This window comes from Podarcis gaigeae (genome assembly GCF_964106915.1).
Source record: "Podarcis gaigeae genome assembly, chromosome: 3".
NCBI classification, from domain to species: Eukaryota; Metazoa; Chordata; class Lepidosauria; order Squamata; family Lacertidae; genus Podarcis; species Podarcis gaigeae.
The window spans coordinates 5,093,603-5,115,275 of NC_139680.1; the positions used below are offsets into that span (position 1 = coordinate 5,093,603).

The window sequence follows — 21,673 nt, forward strand, 5'->3', positions numbered from 1 at the left end:
CCTAGCTTGGCTGCAGGAGTTGCCGGAAGGAAGCATACAGGATGCCATCCAACTGTCTTAGGGACTCCACTCTAGATGATATCCTGCAAGGCAGTGGAAGTTTCAGCGTTTTTCCTCCTCCTAGATAGGCAACCTTCCTGGGTTGATGAACCCCATCTGTCCCTCATTTCCCTCTGCAAGCAGCATGTGTGGAAGCTGCCTTCTTGACCGCTGGACCCACTCTGGGTCTCGTCTGCTCAATCTGCCACAGCTTGACTTTGCATGCAGGGGAAGTCCCTAACTCACCAAGGGTTTGAGACCAGGGTACTGAAACAGGAAAGACACGCCCCCTCCAACACACACACACACACACACACACACACACACACACACACACACAAATGCAAATCCCAACACTCAAAGTTCAGAATCTGAAAGCCAGATGCAGAATGAAACCGTAAAACAGCTGCAGAGGACGGAAGTAGCTGCTGGGCAAAACTCACACACGAGTTTCAGGGCTCAGAGAATTCTCCTTCAGCCAGGCATCATCAGCTCTGGCTCGGAAACAGCTTGAGATGTTTACTCAGGAGACAAGAGGCCCTGCTTAAGCAATCTGGGCATAAAGGGGTGTGATGGGGAGGGAGAGATGCTTGGCTGACAAAGCCTCTTAGATAAAAACGATCCTGCTGCTTCTTTCTCGAGGCAGATGGGCTGAAGAGAAGGTTTGAGAAATGGAACCAGGTCCCCAATTCACCCCCACCTCTCCTTCTGAAGGTCCCCCCAGAGCTCACCTGCAGGGAAGTATCTGCCCCCCTCAAAAGTGCCATTTGTAAATAGATTTAAACCAGCAGCACTGTGATCCCACACATTTCAAGATGAGATCAGCCCAGTACCTCTACCAAAGTCATTCAATGTAAAAGCCATAACTAGTATGGTTATGATGCAACTGGAGTTCCAGCAAGCGTGCTGGCAATCGTTATTTTCCCATCCTAGGAGGCAGTGGCAGGCCATGTATCTGAGAAGACCAAAAGCACTGGCTGTACTCAGTGATGCAAGCCGAGTGCTTGTCCTCTGGTCCGTGCCACAACCCGTGTGGCAACAGGAAAAAGCAGCAGCTAGTAGTCCGGTGGCTGCTGCCGGCAGCGCCACCCAAGGAGACTTCCTTAAGGAACAAGGTCACATGGACTTCCTTTGCTTTGGAGATAGGCTCACTGCCTGTCACAATGGCCATGGAAGGAAGTAATTCAGAATTGGGCCTTTTGTGGTTAGTGGACGTTTGTCTTGAAGCTAAGATATCTGCCATACATAAGTCAACTGTAACAGGAAGCTCAAGAAGCAGGGTCAAATGAGGATCCCGTGCGATTAACAATGGTGGCCTCTCCGACTGCATTGCTGAAAGAAATGACACCACAGTAGGAGAAGTCTGCCTTGGGGCAAAACAACCCAGAAGCCATTCTCTAGGACAGCCTTTCTTGACCTTGGGCCCCCAGATGTTGTTGGCCTACAACTCCCATCATCCCTGACCACTGGTCCTGCTAGCTAGGGATGATGGGAGTTGTAGGTCAACAACATCTGGGGAGCCTGCATATCAGAAAACCCCACTGCGGTATCTGGGCTGACTGCGGAAAGTAACCAGAAACTCCAGATTCATTTTAGAACATTTGTGCTCCCTTGTGTTCAAGGTGCAAAAGGGATTGGTAGGAAAAATATATAAACTGCTTAGAAAATCAATGTACAGAATAATCATCAATGGTATACAAATTTAAATTTAAAAGTACGTACGAAGTTATATCTCCAGATAGTTCTTGTAGAAAGAGGAAAGTTTTTAACAGGCATCTAAAACAGTTCTGTGAGTTTACCTGCCTAACTGTAAGTTCCAAGGGGGGAGAGGGAGATTCAAAGCAGCGGTGCTGCCACACTGAACTATAGACTCCCCACAGATACAGAATGAACCAGTATATGGCATGCACAGGAGTCCAAGTTCTGCAGATCAAAATGTTTGAGTGAGCAAGGTGGTCCTTCATGTAATCTGATCCTAAACTGTTAATTTTTTTTATATACTAACAATAAAACCTGAGATGTGGCCCAGTGTGAACTTTAATAAAAAAAATTTGCACCCATACAGATTTAAAACTGGCTGAGGTCCATCACAGAGCCAGATTTTGAATTTCTATACCAAAATACTTGTTTTGATATGTCACACAATTCCCCACTTTAGGTTCAGAATGTGACCTGAATAGCAAGTGGACATCAATACACTTTTCAAAGTCAGCAATGTATGTGGGGGGAGTTTGAACCATTCCCTCTAAGTCCTACCAGCAGACTCACATCCTGAATTAAGAGGTGCTTTGAATAAGGTGGCCCTGTTTGGCCACTCCCCGTAATGTGATCACATGTGCGCAAAGGGGAAGAGCAGAGATAGCAAGCTGCACCCCCCCCCCCCATGTATAAATTCACGTCCAGTCTTTCTAAAGGAAGCTTACCGTTGCCAGTACATATAGGCACCAGGCCATGGAGGCAATATGAAACGCTACCAGCTGCCCAGACTCATTGAACTTGCTGTGCTTTATCTTGGAAAGGTGGAGCCTCCGGTTGATTTTCTAGAAGAAAACAAAAATTCAGAAAGACTGGAAGAAAAAACAAAGCACCCTACGTTCTCAAGACACAGTAGCTCAAAGCTTCTTTTTGGCATGTCACTATGCCAGCCCTGGAAAGTTCAAATCAGGTGATCAGAGGATACCAAAAAAGGGTCCACCAGATGTTTTGACTTGGCTTAATAACCAGCAGCCATTATTTGTGGGTGCAGTCAGTCCACCCTAAAATGCAAAATGAGACAAGGCCCAGCGAGGGGAGAAGGAGAGAGCAACGCCACAAAAGCCTGAAGACGTCAGAGGGACCCCCAAAAGGAGAAGACTGAAAAGAAAAGAAAATCTCACCCAACCTCAGGAACAAGCAGAAGCAGACCTGAGAAGGCAACAGACTTGTTCCAGCCAGGAAAGAAGGAAGGAAGGAAGGAAGGAAGGAAGGAAGGAAGGAAGGAAGGAAGGAAGGAAGAAGACTTGAAAGTTAAGAGAGGGAAGTTATAGTTGTCACAATGACACAAGTTCACATTCTTCAGTCCCACAGTTTGGTAAAAGCTGAATGAGAAACAAAGCATAACATTCCTCTTCAAGTCCATTTCACCTTCTAGAAAGCGGGACTAAATACTTTCCTGGTGCCATGGGGCCACTGTAAAAAGCAACTGTAAATCTGAAATGTTCTACTGCCCACAGCACAAGGGAGCTGTGTAGGTATTGGCTAGCTTGTATGAAAAGCAAGACTTACGTCCAAGGCATACTCCTGCACCACAGCATGCAGAATTATTGCTATGAAGATGTAGAAGAGGATTGTGACCAAATCCTTCAGCCCGTAGTGATAAAGAACAATTTCACCATCTGAAGAAGAGGAGTGGGGTAAGGGAGGAAGAGATTGACATTAAAGAGTTAAGCTGAGAAGCCATATAGGGATCAAACTTTTAAAGGCACCCGCTAAGTGGCAGGATCTAAGTAACAAAGAATTAGCTCAAATGTTGGCAAGAAGCAGAAAGAGACCACCATTAGCGTAGAAGAACTGAATTTAACCAGAATGCAGAGCAGATGTGGACAGTTCAATACACACACACATTTACATCTTCTTCCCACCCATCGGCAGCAAAGGTGGTTGGTCCATTGAGAGCCTGTTTGCATGATGTGTTATTCTGAGATAAGTGTCCCATGAACTCCCTTCATCCTCGGATTTATTGCCACGTTCCTTGGAGGCAGGGGGGTGTCAATCAGAAGGTGAAGTGGTTCAGAGGACTCTGGGAAGACCAAGGGGCCTCAACTCACCTATTTTTCATCCCCAGGTAAATGACTGTGGGTGGGTCGAGATCACAGTTCCATAGCGAAACACAGTGACCTGCGAATGACCCAAGACAGTTAGCAGCAGAACCCAGCTCAGGGCTGCTTCTCAGTTTACATTTGTCCCTTGTGTATGGATGCACCAGAACAGATACACAACTGTGAATGGAGGGTGTACATTGACATTACAACTTTCTTGTCATGACATATAGAACAGGGTTGCCATATGTCTGGATTTTCCTGGACATGTCCAGGAATCCAAGGGCAAAATTACCATCCAGGGGGACTTTTTAAAAAACTCGGCATGATGTCTGGGTTTTTGCAAACAGAACCAAGAAGCTCAACAACTTGCAATCCCAATATAGAAGCAGCGGTACAGAACCACTGAACTGGAAGGAGGGGGACCTTGGGGGTCACAGAGTGCAGGATCTGTAAAGCGGGATGCGATTGCAGCATCACCAACAGATGGGCTCCCAGCTTAAACATCTCCAGCGAAGGAGAGCCCCCCACCTTCCAAGGGAGTCAAGCAGCACCCATCTTCTTTTAATATTTAGCCAAAATCTATTTCCCTGCACTGGTTCTAATCCTGTTCTCTGGAACAAAGGGAACATGCCTGCTCATCTTCCGTGCGACATTTGAAGATGACTGTTGTGTCTCCCCCGACAGTCTAAACTCAGCTTTTTCAATCATTCATCACAGGACTTGGTGTTGAGACCCTTCGCCATCTTGCTGTCCAACTTTGAGTGCACTGCAGTTTGTCGATGCCCTTCGTAAAACTCTTGCGCCCGAACGTAAGAAGAGTCCTGCTGGAGCAGACCAAAGGCCCATGCAGTCCAGCGTCCTGTTCTCACAAAGGCCAACCAGGTGCCTATGAGAAGCCAGCAAACAGGACCTGATCACAACCCCACTTGGTCCTCCTGTGATTCCCAGTGCCTGAAATTCAGAGGCCCAGTGCCTCTGACAGCGGAGGCAGAAACAGAGCTCTCAGGGTACAGAGCCACTGAGAGCTTTGTCCTCCAGTTATCTGTCCCATCCTCTTATAAATAATCCAAATTGGCAGCCAACCATTGCCACTTGTGGGAGGGAATGCCATGGTTTAGCTATGTGCTGTGTGAAGTGCTTTTCTGGGAACGTCCTGAATCTTCCAACAGTTTCACTGAATGTTCCTTAAGTATTGAGAAAGGGAGGAAAAAATTACCCATCCACTATCTCCACAACAGGCTTAATTCAATGACATCACTTCTTACTCGCCTTTTCTATAAAATAAAAAGCCCCAAACATTTGAACCTTTCCCCATACAGAGTTCCTCCATTCCCTTCGTCATTTTGGTTGCTCTTTTCTTGACTTCTTCCAGTTCTGCAGTTGTCTCTTTGAGGTGAGACAACTAGAACGGCACACAGCATTCCAGGTGAGCTCACGCCATGGATTTGCATGAAGCTGTTATCATTTTGGGAATTTTTAAAACCCCTTTCCTAATGATCCCTAGCACAGAATTTGCCCTTTTCACAGCTGCCACACTCTGGGTCGACATCTTTGAGAAGCTAGCAGCTATGACCCCAAAGTCTCATACCTGGCTGTCACCCCATGTTCACACCCCATGAGCATGTATGTGAAACTAGATTTGTTTTTGGCCCAGTGTGCCTCACTTTGAACTTGCTTACATTGAATTGCATTTGCCATTTTACTGCCCATTCTCCCAGTTTGGAGGGATCATTCTGGAGTGTTTCAGAAGAGGACCCAATGCCTATTCATGACCTGAACACAGCACTTCTGATGGTGGAGTCTAGAAATGCATTAGCCTTATTGGCTGCCCTGCTGACTCATGTTTAAGGCTGCCTGCATCCCATGTTCTAGTCTGTCAAGAGCGCTTTAACTCTTGACTCCGTATTCTATGATGTTAGCTACCCCTTCCAGCTTTTTGTACATGTGACAAACATCCTCTCAACATGTCAGCTGTAAAAATGTCCTCTAAGTGGGTCTAGGACAAAGCCCTCCAGCATCCCACTCAAGATCGCCCATGTTTCCAAGTTACCTCCACATCTGTGTCTTGCACCTTGAAGAGTAGCGATTTAAAGGTGTGCCCCCCCCCACTCACAACAGGCATGAGGTATGCATATTTTGTAGTCTGGTATCCTAAGGGACGTAGGTGGCGCTGTGGGTTAAACCACAGAGCCTAGGACTTGCCGATCAGAAGGTTGGCAGTTCGAATCCCCGTGATGGGGTGAGCTCCCGTTGCTCGGTCCTGCCAACCTAGCAGTTTGAAAGCACGTCAAAGTGCAGGTAGATAAATAGGTACCGCTCCGGTGGGAAGGTAAACGATGTTTCCATACGCTGCTCTGGTTCGCCAGAAGTTGCTTAGTCATGCTGGCCACATGACCCGGAAGCTGTACACCAGCTCCCTCGGCCAGTAAAGCGAGATGAGTGCCGCAACCCCAAAGTCGGTCACGACTGGACCTAATGGTCAGGGGTCCCTTTACCTAAGGTAAAAGTGGGAAGTGCCTTTGGAGCACCCAGACTACCTTGGTTCTTTATTGCAGGGTGTTAACATTACAAACCAGGGATAATTATCTGAACCCGGTAGCCCCTGCATGAGCAACTGAGGTCCCTAGATTAATGTGCACTTTTTTGTTACGCAAATAGTAGCCATGGGGAAGTCTGAGAAGGTGGTGGTGAGAAAATCCAACTTTTACTACCTTCTGAGTCTGTTGTTTGCAATTCAAAGGATGCCTCCATTGAGACCCATCTCTTCTCAGAATTACTGTCACCAGCCTGGAGATATTAAATTGGTAACACGGGCAGCTAAGTTTATACTGCGCTGCCCCAACAGAGCAGACCATACAATCTCAATGCATAGACAGACAGAAACCCTCAGTCTCCAGGGTTGCTAATCTAGCTCTTTGCATCAGCACGCGGATCATTTGAATATGAGGCTCAGGTTGTCATGTGAGTCAGACCTAAAGCATTTGTATGTCTGAGGCAAGCATCCAGAGCCAGCCCACACTCTGTTTCTTGAAGAGCTGTGGTTCAGGGCACGTGCCAAAGACCCCAGCAGCAGCGAGGCACATCGTGAAGTGGGTGACTCAACCTGGGTATTTCCACAGCTGCGGAAGGAGGGCCTCAGGGAGCACTGCCATTTGTAAGTGCTTTATGAACACACAGGCGATGCCGCTCTAAGTTCAAACAGGGCCTTCTTAGTGAAATATTTTTCTCTCTCTCTTTTTTCCTCCCTCGGATAATGAGCGTGGCCCCTTAAGTCTCCAAGTGGTGCAGAGAACTGTGGGACCTCTTGCCTCTCCCCTCCGCCTGCCTGCAACCACTTTCCCTCACCTTTTGGGGCAAAGAGCTGGGCAGGCTTGCCATAGCGCAGGCGAGGAGGAGGAAGGGTGCCAGGAGGACCATTTGTGGGTGCCATTTGTGGGAGCAGAAGCTTCCCCTGGGGTTGTACTGCTGCCCTCCCGTTTTGCTGCTCTTGCCATTTTGCTTCGTCTTGTGGTTTTAGCTTATGGCTCTCATCAACTGTGCATTGTTTAAAAATACGGCATTTCACGTGACGTGTCCTGGAACCACAGACATCATTCTCAGCCTCAAGGAGTTGCTGCATGTTTTGTGCAAACACACGTTAGAAGCCTAATGCTGGCTTTTTGCTAGAAAGCAGCTTCCGGGGAGGGGACTGTGGCCGAGAGGAAAGAATGCTTAACCCTTTCTTCAGTCCATCTGTTTCCCTGCTCCATATCAGTACCCCAGTAGGTTTTCTTATGGCACACACATACACACAAATTTTGAAACCCCACAAAACCAGGGCCAGGGAGGAACAACCTGGAGTGGAGAATTGATGGGCTTACGAAAGGGGTTGTTCAGCCTTCCACGTAAACAGCTCCTCTGCTTTCAGTCTCTCCCATGCAGAGCTGCTTCACCAAAATGAAAACTGCAGAGAGCTTGACATGTTCCTACTGTGTAGTCTAGCCGCAGACACCAGATAATAATAATAATAATAATAATAATAATAATAATAATAATAATAATAATTTATTATTTATACCCCACCCATCTGGCTGGGTTTCCAACAAAACACTAAAATACAATAACCTATTTAACATTAAAAGCTTCCCTAAACAGGGCTGCCTTCAGATGTCTTCTAAAAGTTTGGTAGTTATTTTTCTCTTTGACATCTGGTGGGAGGGTGTTCCACAGGGCAGGTGCCACTACTGAGAAGGCCCTCTGCCTGGTTCCCTGTAACTTGGCTTCTTGCAGCGAGGGAACCGCCAGAAGGCCCTCGGCGCTGGACCTCAGTGTCCGGGCAGAACGATGGAGGTGGAGACGCTCCTTCAGGTAAACTGGACCGAGGCCGTTTAAAGGTCAGCACCAACACTTTGAATTGTGCTCAAAAAGGTACTGGGAGCCAGTGTAGGTCTTTTAAGACCGGTGTTATGTGGTCTCAGTGGTCGCTCCCAGTCACCAGTCTAGCTGCCGCATTCTGAATTAGTTGTAGTATCTTCAAAGGTAGCCCCACATAGAGCGCATTGCAGTAGTCCAAGCGAGAGATAACTAGAGCATGCACCACTCTGGTGAGACAGTCTGCAGGCAGGTAGGGTCTCAGCCTGCGTACCAGATGGAGCTGGTAAACAGCTGCCCTAGACACAGATTTGACCTGCGCCTCCATGGACATCTGTGAGTCCAGAATGACTCCCAGGCTGTGCACCTGGTCCTTCAGGGGCACGGTTACCCCATTCAGGACCAGGGAGTCCTCCACACCCGCCCGCCTCCTGTCCCCCATGTTACTGCTGGCTGCTCAGATATTCATAGGAGGAGGTTGGAAACCATCTAATAAAAAAAAATAAACCGAACACACTGAAACCTTTATGACGACATGTTGACAATAGGGTGGGAAAGGTTACGGGGGGGGGGGGGGGAGTCTCTCACTTTTCCAGAAAAAGTTAAACATCTGGCCTGAGAGCTGGATGGACTTGGGGCTGGAGGGGGAAAGGGGACATAAAATAAGCATTCCTCTGTCTCCTTTTATGTCGCAACCCATTCCCAACATGCAGGGCTTGTTAACAAATTTCTGGGGTGAGGCAACCAAGCACGGGTGGTAGGAGGTGCTTTCATGCCCCCTGTGGAGGGCCACAGATTCCCTCACCATGCGGTTATAATAATAATAATTTTATTATTTATACCCTGCCCATCTATGGGATAAATGGAGGGAGAGCAAGGCCCACAGGCGATATAATCACAAGGAAGCTGGACTGTCATGGTGGTGACACAAACCTAGCTAATGGGAAATCCAGGGCTCATAGCTTGCAGGCCACCAAACAGGGTTTAATACCACCAAAGTGCTACCAAGGTATGCATAGGCTGCCTTACCTGCTGTAGGCACACTGATGTTGTACTGAGGTAAGATGAACAAGAAGGCAGTCTTGGCTGTGACCTGTAAAGGCAAAGTAAGTTGCTCTATTAGTTTGTATGGAAGTCCAAATGGAAATCTTTTTGTCGCAGGCATCTTGTGGGTCCCACCATCACAATGAAAGGGTGCTGCCACAGTGATAATAACCCTATTATCGTACTGCTCCAACAACCTTGGCTGGAAGGACTCCATTGCAAATTATTTTGAAAAGCGAGAAGTTAAATTCACTTTTCCTGCAAGTGAACACAAATATGCGAGACTCCAGAAACATGGGAAACCAACTTGGAGCCTGCCATAACTTTTGGACTGCAGCTGCGATCGGCCCCAGCTCACCCGGCCAACAGACAGGGCTGGTGGGCATTGTGGCCCAAAGCATCTCGAGGGCACAAGGTTGGCTACCACTGTTGCAGGTGTGCTTCCTGCTTCCAGGAGACAGAAGTGCTGCTGCCTGAGCTTGAAGTTTCTATGCTTTTTTTGGTGAATGACTGAATCTGTATGTGCCTAGAATTTCCTCCAGGTGGGATAATTCTTCCTCCACCTCATCTGTAAAGAAGAGCGTTTGCCACTGGTCTCCTTTCCCCCAAGCCAGGCTTAAGTGCTTGAGCTGAAGAAAAACCAGGGGACCAGTAAAGCCCTCCTGCCAGGGTAGGGCAGCTAAAAAAATCAGCACCCCAAGCTTGTCTGGTCATTGCATGACGGGGGAAGACTGTCCTACAAAACTACTGCCTGCTATGCAGCTGTTGAGGAGGCAAAAGGCCCTGTTGAAAGCTGTAGAGCATCCAATTCATTCCGAACCAAAGAAGAGGGGACAAATTACCCCAAGATTTCCAGGTCCCTGAGGATAAACATCAGAAGAGGCAGATGGGAATCCAAGTGTGGGTTAAGGCATAGAGGCTAGCAAGGATATAAAGAAGGAAGTTAGTCAAGCAGAGCCAAGATAAATAAGGAGTTTGTAGCTAGGAAGCATCAAGCGGAAAAAATGAAGGCAAGTATTAGCCGTCGGTTCCTCACTGTATACCCATTATGTCAAGTATGCACTCTGGATGAAATATAGCTAAAAATGTTGACACAGAAGAAAGCACAGCCTTCAGCAGCCAAGGGGTGCAGATGGACGTCGGAAAGGCACTGGCTTAAAATTTAGAGTGGAAGAGGGACTTTAAATGAAGTTCATTTGCAGAACGGAGGAGGAGTTTGTCTTCCTGCTATGGACGTTGCAGTAAAGAGCAGCCCGTCTTGGAGAAAGGACCGCAGCAGCTGGAACTGGGCCCAATACAAACAAAATCAATGAGTCACCCACTGGGAAAGAATTACACAGGCAAGAACAAATACTAATAATAATAATAACCAGGAGACTGAAGCCTATAGCAGTTGTGTCTATGTTTGTTAGGAAGGGAAGGGAAGTAAACAGCTACATTACTAGAAAGCAGAACTTGCAACAGCTAGGCATGGCTCACTTTCTTGATCTGGCAGGGAGAGATGGGGGGAAGTAGCAGAAGGGCAGGCAAAATTTAGCTCTTGCAACTGCAGTCACAGCAAACAGGGCACAGAAATAGGGAGGCAATATGCAGGGATAGGGTTCTCCTGGTGCAGGCTGCTGAACTGAACAGAACCTGATCAATAGCCAATTTTACCACTAAAGTGAAATACTGTCCTCTTCTACACTGGTCACGAAGCCCACAAGATATTCTGCACTTGTAAGTGCAGATTAACTGAAACACAATTTTATCGACTTTGGGGTCTTCTGCATCTTCCCCGTCTACCAGCGTTTTCAAGAAGAGGTCCTAAAATACAGTATCTCCTTATCATTCAGTTGTGTGTTTTCTTTCTGTCTCTCTTACCAGAGAAGAAGACGAAGAAGAAGAAGAAGAACATTTATTGGTTGCTTTTTCTTGCCAAAAGCAATTCAAAGCCCCTCACACAACTAGAAGACCCCAAAGAAACAAAACCCCACATAGATACATTAAAAAAACACACACAAAAAACTACTTTTTGGTTTTGCTTGTTCTACATTCTTCCCACCAGTGGTTCTTTACATGGAGTTCCCACCAGTGCTTCAGTACAGGGAGATAACTTCTTGCTGAGTGGCTTGCATGACACAGAAAGCCCAGCCTTGTCCAAGCATAGGCTCCTAAAGGGGGCAGCCGGCAGCCACTCTGTTTCTTCCCATTTTGCTGTCACTCTACATTGTGCTAAGCACTGGCTTAGCATGGTTGTCTGAACTGCTGTCAGAATTCCAAGGTGGCAAAAACAAAACGAATGTTCGTAAGTGCATTCCTGTAACAGAACCAGGATTCATCCTTAATCACTATTTTCACAAGCCATGAGCTTTGATTGAGGAGGAGGAAAGCAGACTCCAGGACCTGTACGGCTTCTGCAGGCCACCTGCTTATTCATAATTAATCCTGATTTTATTGCTCACACAGTGGTTAAACTATGCCTGTTCTTTATTCGTATTTCTTACAATATGGTTGCAAGCTGTGTGTGTGTGTGTGTGTGTGTGTGAGAGAGAGAGAGAGAGAGAGAGAGAGAGAGAATTTCAGTTATAGACAATAAAGTTACAGAAAATAAAGTGATGAAAGAACAATGAAAAAAAGTGCAAAAATACAGTAAGAAAAAATAATAGAAAACAGTAAATATGATCAGTTACATTTCCATACATTATTATGCAGATACTGTATATACTAGGTAAAGAGACCATTAGGTCCAGTCGTGACCGACTCTGGGGTTGCAGCGCTCATCTTGCTTTATTGGCCAAGGGAGCCGGCTTAAAGCTTCCAGGTCATGTGGCCAGCATGACTAATCCGCTTCTGGCAAACCAGAGCAGCACACGGAAACGCCGTTTACCTTCCCGCCGGAGCAGTACCTCTTTATCTAATTGCACTTTGATGTGCTTTTGAACTACTAGGTTGGCAGGAGCTGGGACTGAACAACGGGAGCTCACCCCGTTGCGGGGATTCGAACCACTGACCTTCTGATCGGCAAGTCCTAGGCTCTGTGGTTTAACCCACAGCGCCACCCGCGTCCCTGTATATAAATACTACTATTGTCCAAATACATGTACAGTATGACAAGTAGTATCGCTTCTGCATTCCTCATAATTTGCCTGTGGGGATGTTAACACATCTTCCTAGAAATCCTTTCTTCACCCCACATGATTCAGTGCATTCATTGCCTTGTCGCTTTCCAAACCACAAAAAATCCTGCAGGCTTGAAACCACGTTAACTGGTCAGTTCCAGGACGCCCCTGAATCCTGTCAAATACATTGGGCTGTAGCCAACTAAGTCCTGCTCAGAGTAGACCCACTGAAATTAATGAACCTACGTTAGTCATATAATGGGACTATTCTGAATAGGCTAGTGTGCGATACCATCCTGACAGTTTGAAGACAATCATCACTCAGCTAACTGTGTTGTGCAACCCAGGTCAGTATCTGCAATGAAACAAGATGAGCAAAATTCAAGATGTATCCATGGAATGATGCTACAGATTTAAATATTTCTATATTACACATATAGAAAACTGTTAAGAGTGTCATTTATTGTAATATCTCTCTTATGCATCACCCCCCACTGCCATTAAAATTTACAAATGTTTATAAAATTGGGAGGGGGGGTCAAAGTTTAACTCTCACTGCAACCATTTTTCAGTCTACAGCTCTCACTGCTTCATCTCAAATACTTCACCCATAATTCACCTGTAAAGAAATGATGCAAGTAGGCACAATAAAACAATGCAAGCTATTCTAAGCTTCCCATTTTTTTTTAAAAAAAAATGAAGACATAAAAGTGAGCTAGAGCTATTATTTCTTCAACACATCTGTACAGAGTGGAGTCCTATATAACAGATAATTTAATCTCATTTACAGGGGCATTTAAAATTCATGCCAGTTATCATGGCAATACTAGGCAAATATCTTTACTATGAGGTGACCGGCATGCTGCAAGGAATTCAGACAATTACTAGCCTCACACTCAAAAGGCGGCCGAATTTCAATAGTGAATGTGTTCCTGGGGTATACAGGTATAGGCAACAGACTTTTCAAAACCAGGAGAATTTGGAACAGCAGCTGCTTGCAAGGTCAGTGATACGATCCCTTACCCAGATCCAGACATTGCAATAAAGAAAGGATATTGGCATGCTATGGATTCTGCCAGGGAAACAAACAAACAAAAAAAAAAACAGCCCAAGAAAACCTGAAGAACACAACAGCTGAAAAGGCTGCTGGTCAAATTTGTGGATAAGGATGCCCTGTGCCTGTATCACAGCTGTAAGTTTAGTATTTTTACATCCCCATAAGGCATATTTTAAATTTGCCCTTGCCAACATTCATTTGTTTGCTCTTCGATTCATTCAGGTCACTCTCAAAGTCAACAAAGCTAGACATTTCCCTTTCCCATCATGGTTCAGGGTTCAATTCAACAGATGTTTGTACTTTCCATCAATGCCATTTGCACTCACCAAATAATTCGGTACCACCGGATTATAAGTCTACCACACCATTTGCTCCTATGTTTAAAAGATGAAGGAGGATCCCTTTTTGAATGCTAGATGCAAGAAGCACTTGTGGGAAAAGGCACACTCATCCACAGAGTAAACCATGGGCATATCCAAACTGAAGAATTTAAGAAATATCAGTAGTGAGATATTCAAGACTTCTAGTGACCTCCCAGGCTCACTAACCAATTCTTAAAAACATGCCCTAGGAATCGGAGCACTGAAGTCAGTCACCAGTAGTTGCAATTCACCTCCCAAGTATTTCTCATAAAAACAGGGCATTAGATCTTTTTGAGTTGGACTAGTATTCTAATGCTATAGGTGTAGAAGCAAGTACTCCCCACTTACGTGGAGGTTACATTCCATCCCCCTGTGCACATAAGTGAAATGGGCCTAAATGGGGAGCATGTTGCTGTGTCTCCAGCTCATGAGGAGAACTTCTCTGGAGCCCAAAGAGGACATCCCCTTAGGGCTCCAGGGTAGATCTCCTTGTGAGAATAACAACAGGCTGTCTGCAATGTGAGAGGACCTACAAATACCATTAACTTGGAGGGTGTATACCGGTAATTTATATTTATTAGAATCCATAGCTAGCTCACCCTTAATTCTGATTCCTTATACCCCAAATAAGCCTAGTAACTGTATGTAAAACCATCCAGGAATGTATTTTATTCTGTTGTTTGTTTGTTTGTTTGTTTGTCTTATGGTTGTTCTCTATTTGGGGAAGGTTCAAAAATGGACCTTTGGGAGCTGCTGGCAACGCCTCCTGCAACGAATGGGTCACTAGGTCCTTATCCTGGACTCCACATAGAACTACCGACACTCTTTGAAGATCACACGGCCTTTTGGGCGGGTTGACCTCAACGTGCTCTAGAAATAGGAGCTCCTATATTGAGCAGAGCTCATAGGCTCAACTTGGGAGAACATGACTTGTGACAGTACCAGTAAGGAAATGTTGGGTTTCCACATGCTGTTAGTCACCGGATCAAAATAAATGATTCAACAGAAAGGAAATGCAAACGCAGAGAGAGAGGGGGGAGAGGGAGAGAGAACCCTGAATTATCTCTGTAATGCTTTTGGGCAGAAGGTTCATTTTTCCTACTCCTCAGCAGCCTTAACCAATTTGAGAAGGAGCAAAAAACCCAAAATTAACCCATACTTTGCTTGGAAGCAAGACCCATAAGCCAAGTGCAAGCTTCTCTAAGAGGAAGCCGTTTCCCCAGCCCTTTTCAAATGAAATAATAGGCTGCTTATGGCTGAAACCAAGGTAGGGAGACCAAGGTAGGGAAAGAGTGCAAGGAGGTCCCACTCTTGTGCTACAGGATGTCAACTGGAAAGTGTGGCCCTTTTGCTTCAAGACAGAGGTCTTTAAGAAGTCAGGCACACCCACAAGTTTGAGGCCAGTGGAAACCCCACCGTGATCTCTGCTGAGCTATCTGTATGGTTCCAGACTTCAAGAAAGAAGATTCCACCTAAACATTAGGAAGAACTTCCTGACAGTAAGAGCTGTTCGACAGTGGAATTTGCTGCCAAGGAGTGTGGTGGAGTCTCCTTCTTTGGAGGTCTTGAAGCAGAGGCTTGACAACCATATGTCAGGAGTGCTCTGATGGTGTTTCCTGCTTGGCAGGGGGTTGGACTCGATGGCCCTTGGGGTCTCTTCCAACTCTATGATTCTATGAAGACAACAGCGGAGATGCCATATTTTGAACAGCCGCCTCATCCTCCATCTCTAGGTCCCTTTCTCTGCTCTGCTATGACTGCAGATTTTTCCGGGGACACACTGCCATCAACCTCTCACGGGAATCTTTAGGACCCTGCTTGAAGGAGGCGCAACTGCCACTCACATCACAGATCCTGAGCAAGTATGCATTTCAATTAATTGGGACTTTACTTCCTACTAAATGTGTTTGAAATTATAGACTAAGCTGGATAAAAATAGAAAGAAGAAGAAGTGGAGAATGTTACCAGTGAGCAATTAGGAAAGCAGGTTCTTCTTACATAACTGTTAAATTGCTCATGCATAATTTTTCACTTCCAAAATTAAAACCATACTCATTTCCAACTACATAAGACACGAGAAACAGACCCACAGCTGCATTCAGCCAACTGTGAAATACTTCAAAATGGGGCAAAGGAATATGCCCCACTCTTATCAATAGCCCACAACCTGTGATGTAGGGCAGAAAATTTTTGGTAGAAAATTTCAGTAAAAAAATGAATTTTCCTAAAATAAATTAGTAGCATTCCAAAAAGATATCATATCTTGTGGGGGAAAAATTCAAGGTCATCCTAAGGAAACATGCATACATTTAAGTACTTTACATTTCATTTTAGCACACTCACGTATCAAAATGTGCACAATTATTCAAAGAAAAATAATATCCTATTAATTATTTTATTCTGTTGGAAAATAACATTCAAGCCACATTTAAGTAAGCTTTGCTCATTTTTTAACCCTAAATATTATTTCAAATACTTTTAGGTTATTGGGAAACCTTTCAAGGTATGTGTTTAGCATGTAGAACATGACATACTTCAGTTTCGTTTGCTAAATGTAAGGCAAATGTGTTAAATCAGGTTCCAGTCAGTTTTTAAAGCACTGGAGATTTTCCAGAAAACTCACACCACTGCTAATAACCTAAATTCCCATTGCCTTTAATTACACGTTAACTTTTTCTTCCACACAGCCCAACATGTCTCCAAAGGAAAACTTAAGAACATGAAAAGAGCCTGCTGGATCCGGCCCAAAGTGGCCCATCTACTCCAGATCCCATTCTCACAGAGGCCACCCAGGTGCCTGTGGGGAACCCGCAAGTGGGAAATGAGCGCAACCACAATTCTGCCCACCTGAGATTCCCAGCGACTGGTATTTGAGGCATCCTGCCTTGGTAGCGGCGACAGAACATAGCCATTGTGGCTACTAGTGACTGAAAAGTACAGTCATACCTCAAGTTGCGTTTTTTCAGGTTATGGACGTGCTGAAACCCGGAAGTACCGGAACGGGTTACTTCCAGGTTTCGGCGGTTCCGCATGTGCAGAAGTGCTAAATCGCACTTTGCGCATAAGCGCCGAATCGCAACCCACATGTGCGCAAACGCGTCGCTGCAGGTTGCAAACACTATGGGTTGCGAACGTGCCTCCCGCATGGATCACATTTGCAACCTGAGCGTCCACTGTACTAGAACAGTACAGTGGTACCTCGGGTTACATACGCTTCAGGTTACAGACTCCACTAACCCAGAAATAGTGCTTCAGGTTAAGAACTTTGCTTCAGGATAAGAACAGAAATCGTGCTCCGGCAGTAGGAGGCCCCATTAGCTAAAGTGGTGCTTCAGGTTAAGAACAGTTTCAGGTTAAGAACGGACCTCCAGAACGAATTAAGTACTTAACCCGAGTTACCACTGTAGTCTGGTCCTCATTGAGCGCCTTTCCAAAGCTGCAAGATGGACAACGTCCTTTGTTTCCTCTGAATCCTACCCACACCTGCTCCTTTGCAGGTTATTACATTTACCCAGTTTTCAAAACAGCAATGTTTTGTTACTGGGGGAATTGCAATAAGCTGTGTGGAATGTGTGCACCTGGATGCAGTGTTAGAAATTCCCCAGGAGTCAGGTGCGTTTTCTGACTCGCGCTGGTCTAATTGTGATCGCATGGAGATCTCTGGTTGCCAGATCTCTGGAAACGGACATCTCCCTTTGGCTGGCGCCTCCAGGTTTCTGAAGCAGGTAAGCAGAAAAGCTTGTATATTTGGTGGTTGAATGTGTTGTCAACTGCTTTGGGATTTTTTTCTTTAAAATACAAAGCGGTATAGAAATGAAATCATCATCATCATCTCATTTGGGGGGGGTGGGGAGGGGTTTGGTGCCTAGACATTCTGTTGAGGTGACCGCAACCTAGCTTGAAGGAGCCATTTGGCAATTAGCTTATACAGTGGTACCTCAGGTTAAGAACGTAATTCGTTCTGGAGGTCCGTTCTTAACCTGAAACTGTTCTTAACCTGAGGTACCACTTTACCTAATGGAGCCTCCTGCTGCCGCCACACCACCAGCGTGCGATTTCTGTTCTCATCTTGAGGTAAAGTTCTTAACCCAAGGTACTATTTCTGGGTTAGCGGAGTCTCTAACCTGAAGCGTCTGTAACCCGAGGTACCACTGTATATCTGAGTTTCTAACACTGCAAGAGCAATTACCCCTGGCACAGTGCTGTAGTTTTCATATGCTAGAGCCTTAAGCAGCATTTAGGTTCTCCCATAATCAACCAAATTCTTGCCTTACAAGCTGAAGTCCGGAGAGGCTCATCATTTTACTGCAGGGGTGACTTAACCTCTGGCCCCCCAGATATTGCTGAGCTACAACCCCTTGACCTCTGAGTATGCAGGATCGTGCTGATGGGAGCTGTACTTCAGGAACACCTTGGGGGGCTGCAGATCAACCAGCCCTGTTCCATGCCTTTGCTTCAGAGAGGCTGAAAAATGTTTTGAAATTCCCTGGCCAAGACGGAGCAGAGATCATCATTTCAGGCCAACACAAACGCCGATGAAAGGGTTAAAAGAAACCAGAGTTTCCAGAGGCTGACAGAAGTGCCTGGAAAAAGGAAAAAGCCTTCCTGGGAGGAAACAAGCTATTGTGAATCAGGATTCAGCCATTTCCTTTCTATAGCCCTCCATCATCCAGAGGATATACCAAGCCTACCCTCAACTCATGAAAGCCTTCTATAAGCTCCAGCACGAGGCTGTAAGCTGCAGAAATGCTGATTTCAGTCCAAACAGACCAAAACAGCATGAAAATATGGGTTGCAATGGACTATGAAGTGAGAGGAACATGCCTGGTGCAGTTCAGAAGGTCCAAACTGCCCCAGCATCACACAGCCACTGCCACCCAAGTCTAAGGTAGCTCAGAACTGGAGCAGAGACAACCAGAAACTGAGAAATAGATGCTGCATCCTATGGTATTTGTGTTATTTCAAATAAAAATACTTTTTAGGCCACCTTATGTGATAATGTCCTCTGTTGGTGACAAGAAAACCCCAATACTACACCCCTAGTGAAACATCAAGTAGATGGTAAGAAATAACTAGAGATTACTCTTCAAAACAATCCCCACGACAGAGTGAGCTCCTATTGCTCGCTCCTAGCTCCTGCCAACCTAGCACGACTGTAGCTGAACTACAACTCCCATCACTCCTGGGGCATATGGGAACTATAGCTTTCAACAACACCTGGAATAATAATAATACAGTGGTACCTTGGGTTACATACGCTTCAGGTTACAGACGCTTCAGGTTACAGACTCTGCCTACCCAGAAATATTAGCTCGGGTTAAGAACTTTGCTTCAGGATGAGAACAGAAATCGTGCTCTGGTGGCATGGCAGCAGCAGGAGGTCCCATCAGCTAAAGTGGTGCTTCAGGTTAAGAACAGTTTCAGGTTAAGAGCGGACCTCCGGAACGAATTAAGTACTTAACCCAAGGTACCACTGTAATATAATAATAATAATAATAATAATAATAATAATAATAATAATAATAATAATAATTTATTTATACCCCGCCCATCTGGCTGGACTTCCCCAGCCACTCTGGGCGGCTTCCAACAAAATACTGTATTAAAATACAGTAATCCATTAAACATTAAAAGCTTCCCTAAGGCCACGGGTAAGTCATCTCTGCTTTAAAACAAATACAGCCTAGCATGAAAAAAGCGAGAGAAAGCAAGCAAGAGAAAGAGAGAGAGAACTAGTAGGTTAAAAAGCTTCCCACAAACAGGAAAGGCAAACGTAGAGCAATCAGCTCCTTGCCAGTGATTCCTTGTACCTTCAAAGCGCACTACATTTGGCAGCTACAGCTTCTCATGAGTAAGAACTGCCTGCCATCTGTTCCCTCCTTCGTCTTATGCAATTTTAGGGGAAGATCACCAGAAAATAAGGAGACATTTAGGCAACAATTTCCTTGCACCCCTACCACAATAATGGAAATGGTAAAGAGAAAGACCTGAGTGATTTATATTGCTAAATATAAGTTAAATATAAAAGTAAAAAGCAAGTGAAAGTATGGGTTGAGGGTCTACCAGTTTGCCCTTAAGCCAGAAAGCAAAATGGTATATGCTCAAAAGTTTACTTTGCAGGACAAGAAAACCAATGCTCACCCTGAGAGCCAGGAAAATAAGTTGGACCAAAGTGAGAAGCAAGCGAGGAGAGACTGAACAGAGAAATACTGCAATTATTGACACTTTCATGCAATGGAGAGAAACTGCATATACCGGCCCCTACTATTGCATATACCGGCCCCAGCCTTGCTTCTCACAAGCGTTCCAGTGCCTTTGCACTCACTGGCTAGAATGCCAAAGGAGGCTTACAGGGCAATCCTATACATGCCTACTCAGAAGTAAGTCACACACAATGGAGCTTAGCCCCGGGTACACACATGCAGTATTTCAGCTTTTCTTGGTATTAAGCCATTGGGTATAATACCGACTGCACATTTCGTTTTTGTATGTTTGTAAATAAAAAAGCTAGTCACTTTATTTTGTTTTATTTTAAAGCAGAGAAGCTAAAAAATGAGGGAAGCCCCCACCGCAACCGATGGCCACACAGGTCAAGAATATCAATGCCTTTAGCATCCAACATGTTCAGCAAATGCAAGAATCTCAATCCCAAGAACCACAGGAGTAGAAGGCTCTGAATGGTGGAAGAACTCCTCCTTTTTGTTTACTACGCTGATGCATTCTGATTTCAGTTTTTGGGGTATTTTGTTCCTGTTTCCCCAGCTAACAAAAACTAAGAGCATCTGCAAGTGCATCTTCTTGCAGCTCCACCTGTAACACTGTGCAAATGGAATTACAAAATTTTTCTTAAGGCAGCAACAAAAATGCAAGTTTTTGTGAGCACATTTCTGCGCCCACCAACCTTGCAAGCACACAGCTGGCAAACCGTGTCCAATGAAAACAACACAGGTAGGGTAGATGAATTACATCCACTGGAAAGTACGTAAACCGGTTAGCTGACAAAAGGCTTCCAGTGAAAACCACAAGTGACCAGTTATTAAGCAATGTATTTAGTGTTGCGCAGTGGTGCCAAATGAGAAGAAAGCATGTTTTTCTTCCGGATTAAATAGGAATGAATAATTTTTTTTGGGGGGGGGGGAGACACCACCATTTTCTTCTTCTATGCAGCATCAAAATCATGCACTGTGTTATGAAAATCATTGGCTCTAGCTAAAGTTGCTTCTTGTCTTGTGAGCCGCTGGTGTTTGTGTGACCTGTAAGGCAGATCACTATTACATACAGAATCTTGAACTTGGATCTAACCCTGGCTCTTGTTTTCCAGCTCAAAAATTCTGCAGCTGAGATCATTCTACTGTGAGAGGTGTTTTCCTCTAGTCGTTTTTTGTGGGGGCAGGAGCAGGGGGGAGCGGGAAGAGGCCAAGTATTTACCTTGAGCTAACTCACATGACTTATCAGCCAGCACAGAGAGAGGAATCTCAAAGTTTAAATGGGCAGGTTTCACCTAGCGGCAAGCAACTAAAGGTCAACTCCAGGCAACAGGGAGTTACCTTCTCATGTCTTTGTCCTTGCAAAATTTTCTCAAGGGAACTCAGATGTTCCCCCTTTAACATAGAGGAGCCCTAATCTAGCAGGAGTCACAAGCTGTCTGGTTCACAGGAAACCAGGCCCTGGGAATCTTCAGTGAGAACCCCGCTGCAAATCTTGTAGCCTGCCGGCAACAGCAGCAGTTTTGGAATTTGTATTCCTACCAGCTGGGATTTCTGACTAATTAGATCAGCAGCAGCGCGCGCGCGCACACACACACACACACACACACCGTCCCCCCATCACCAAGTCACCCATGTTTCTGTGTACTGGAAACTACTTGTTAAATGAAGTGAATGGGAACGAAAATGCAGCTGGAAGTCTCTCTTCTCCAAT

General features: G+C 45.4%; 1 protein-coding gene across 1 annotated transcript in view; it reads right to left on the reverse strand.

The window, feature by feature from the left end:
* TRAM2 (translocation associated membrane protein 2) overlaps window positions 1-21,673 on the reverse strand; it is a 43,060-nt gene that overhangs the window by 14,819 nt on the left and 6,568 nt on the right. The window contains exons 2-4 of the mRNA XM_083730711.1: window positions 9,219-9,282; window positions 3,304-3,413; window positions 2,463-2,579 (exon numbers count right to left, since the gene is read on the reverse strand). Coding sequence (XP_083586837.1) covers window positions 2,463-2,579; window positions 3,304-3,413; window positions 9,219-9,282 — 291 coding nt within the window. The remainder of the gene's footprint in view (window positions 1-2,462; window positions 2,580-3,303; window positions 3,414-9,218; window positions 9,283-21,673) is intronic.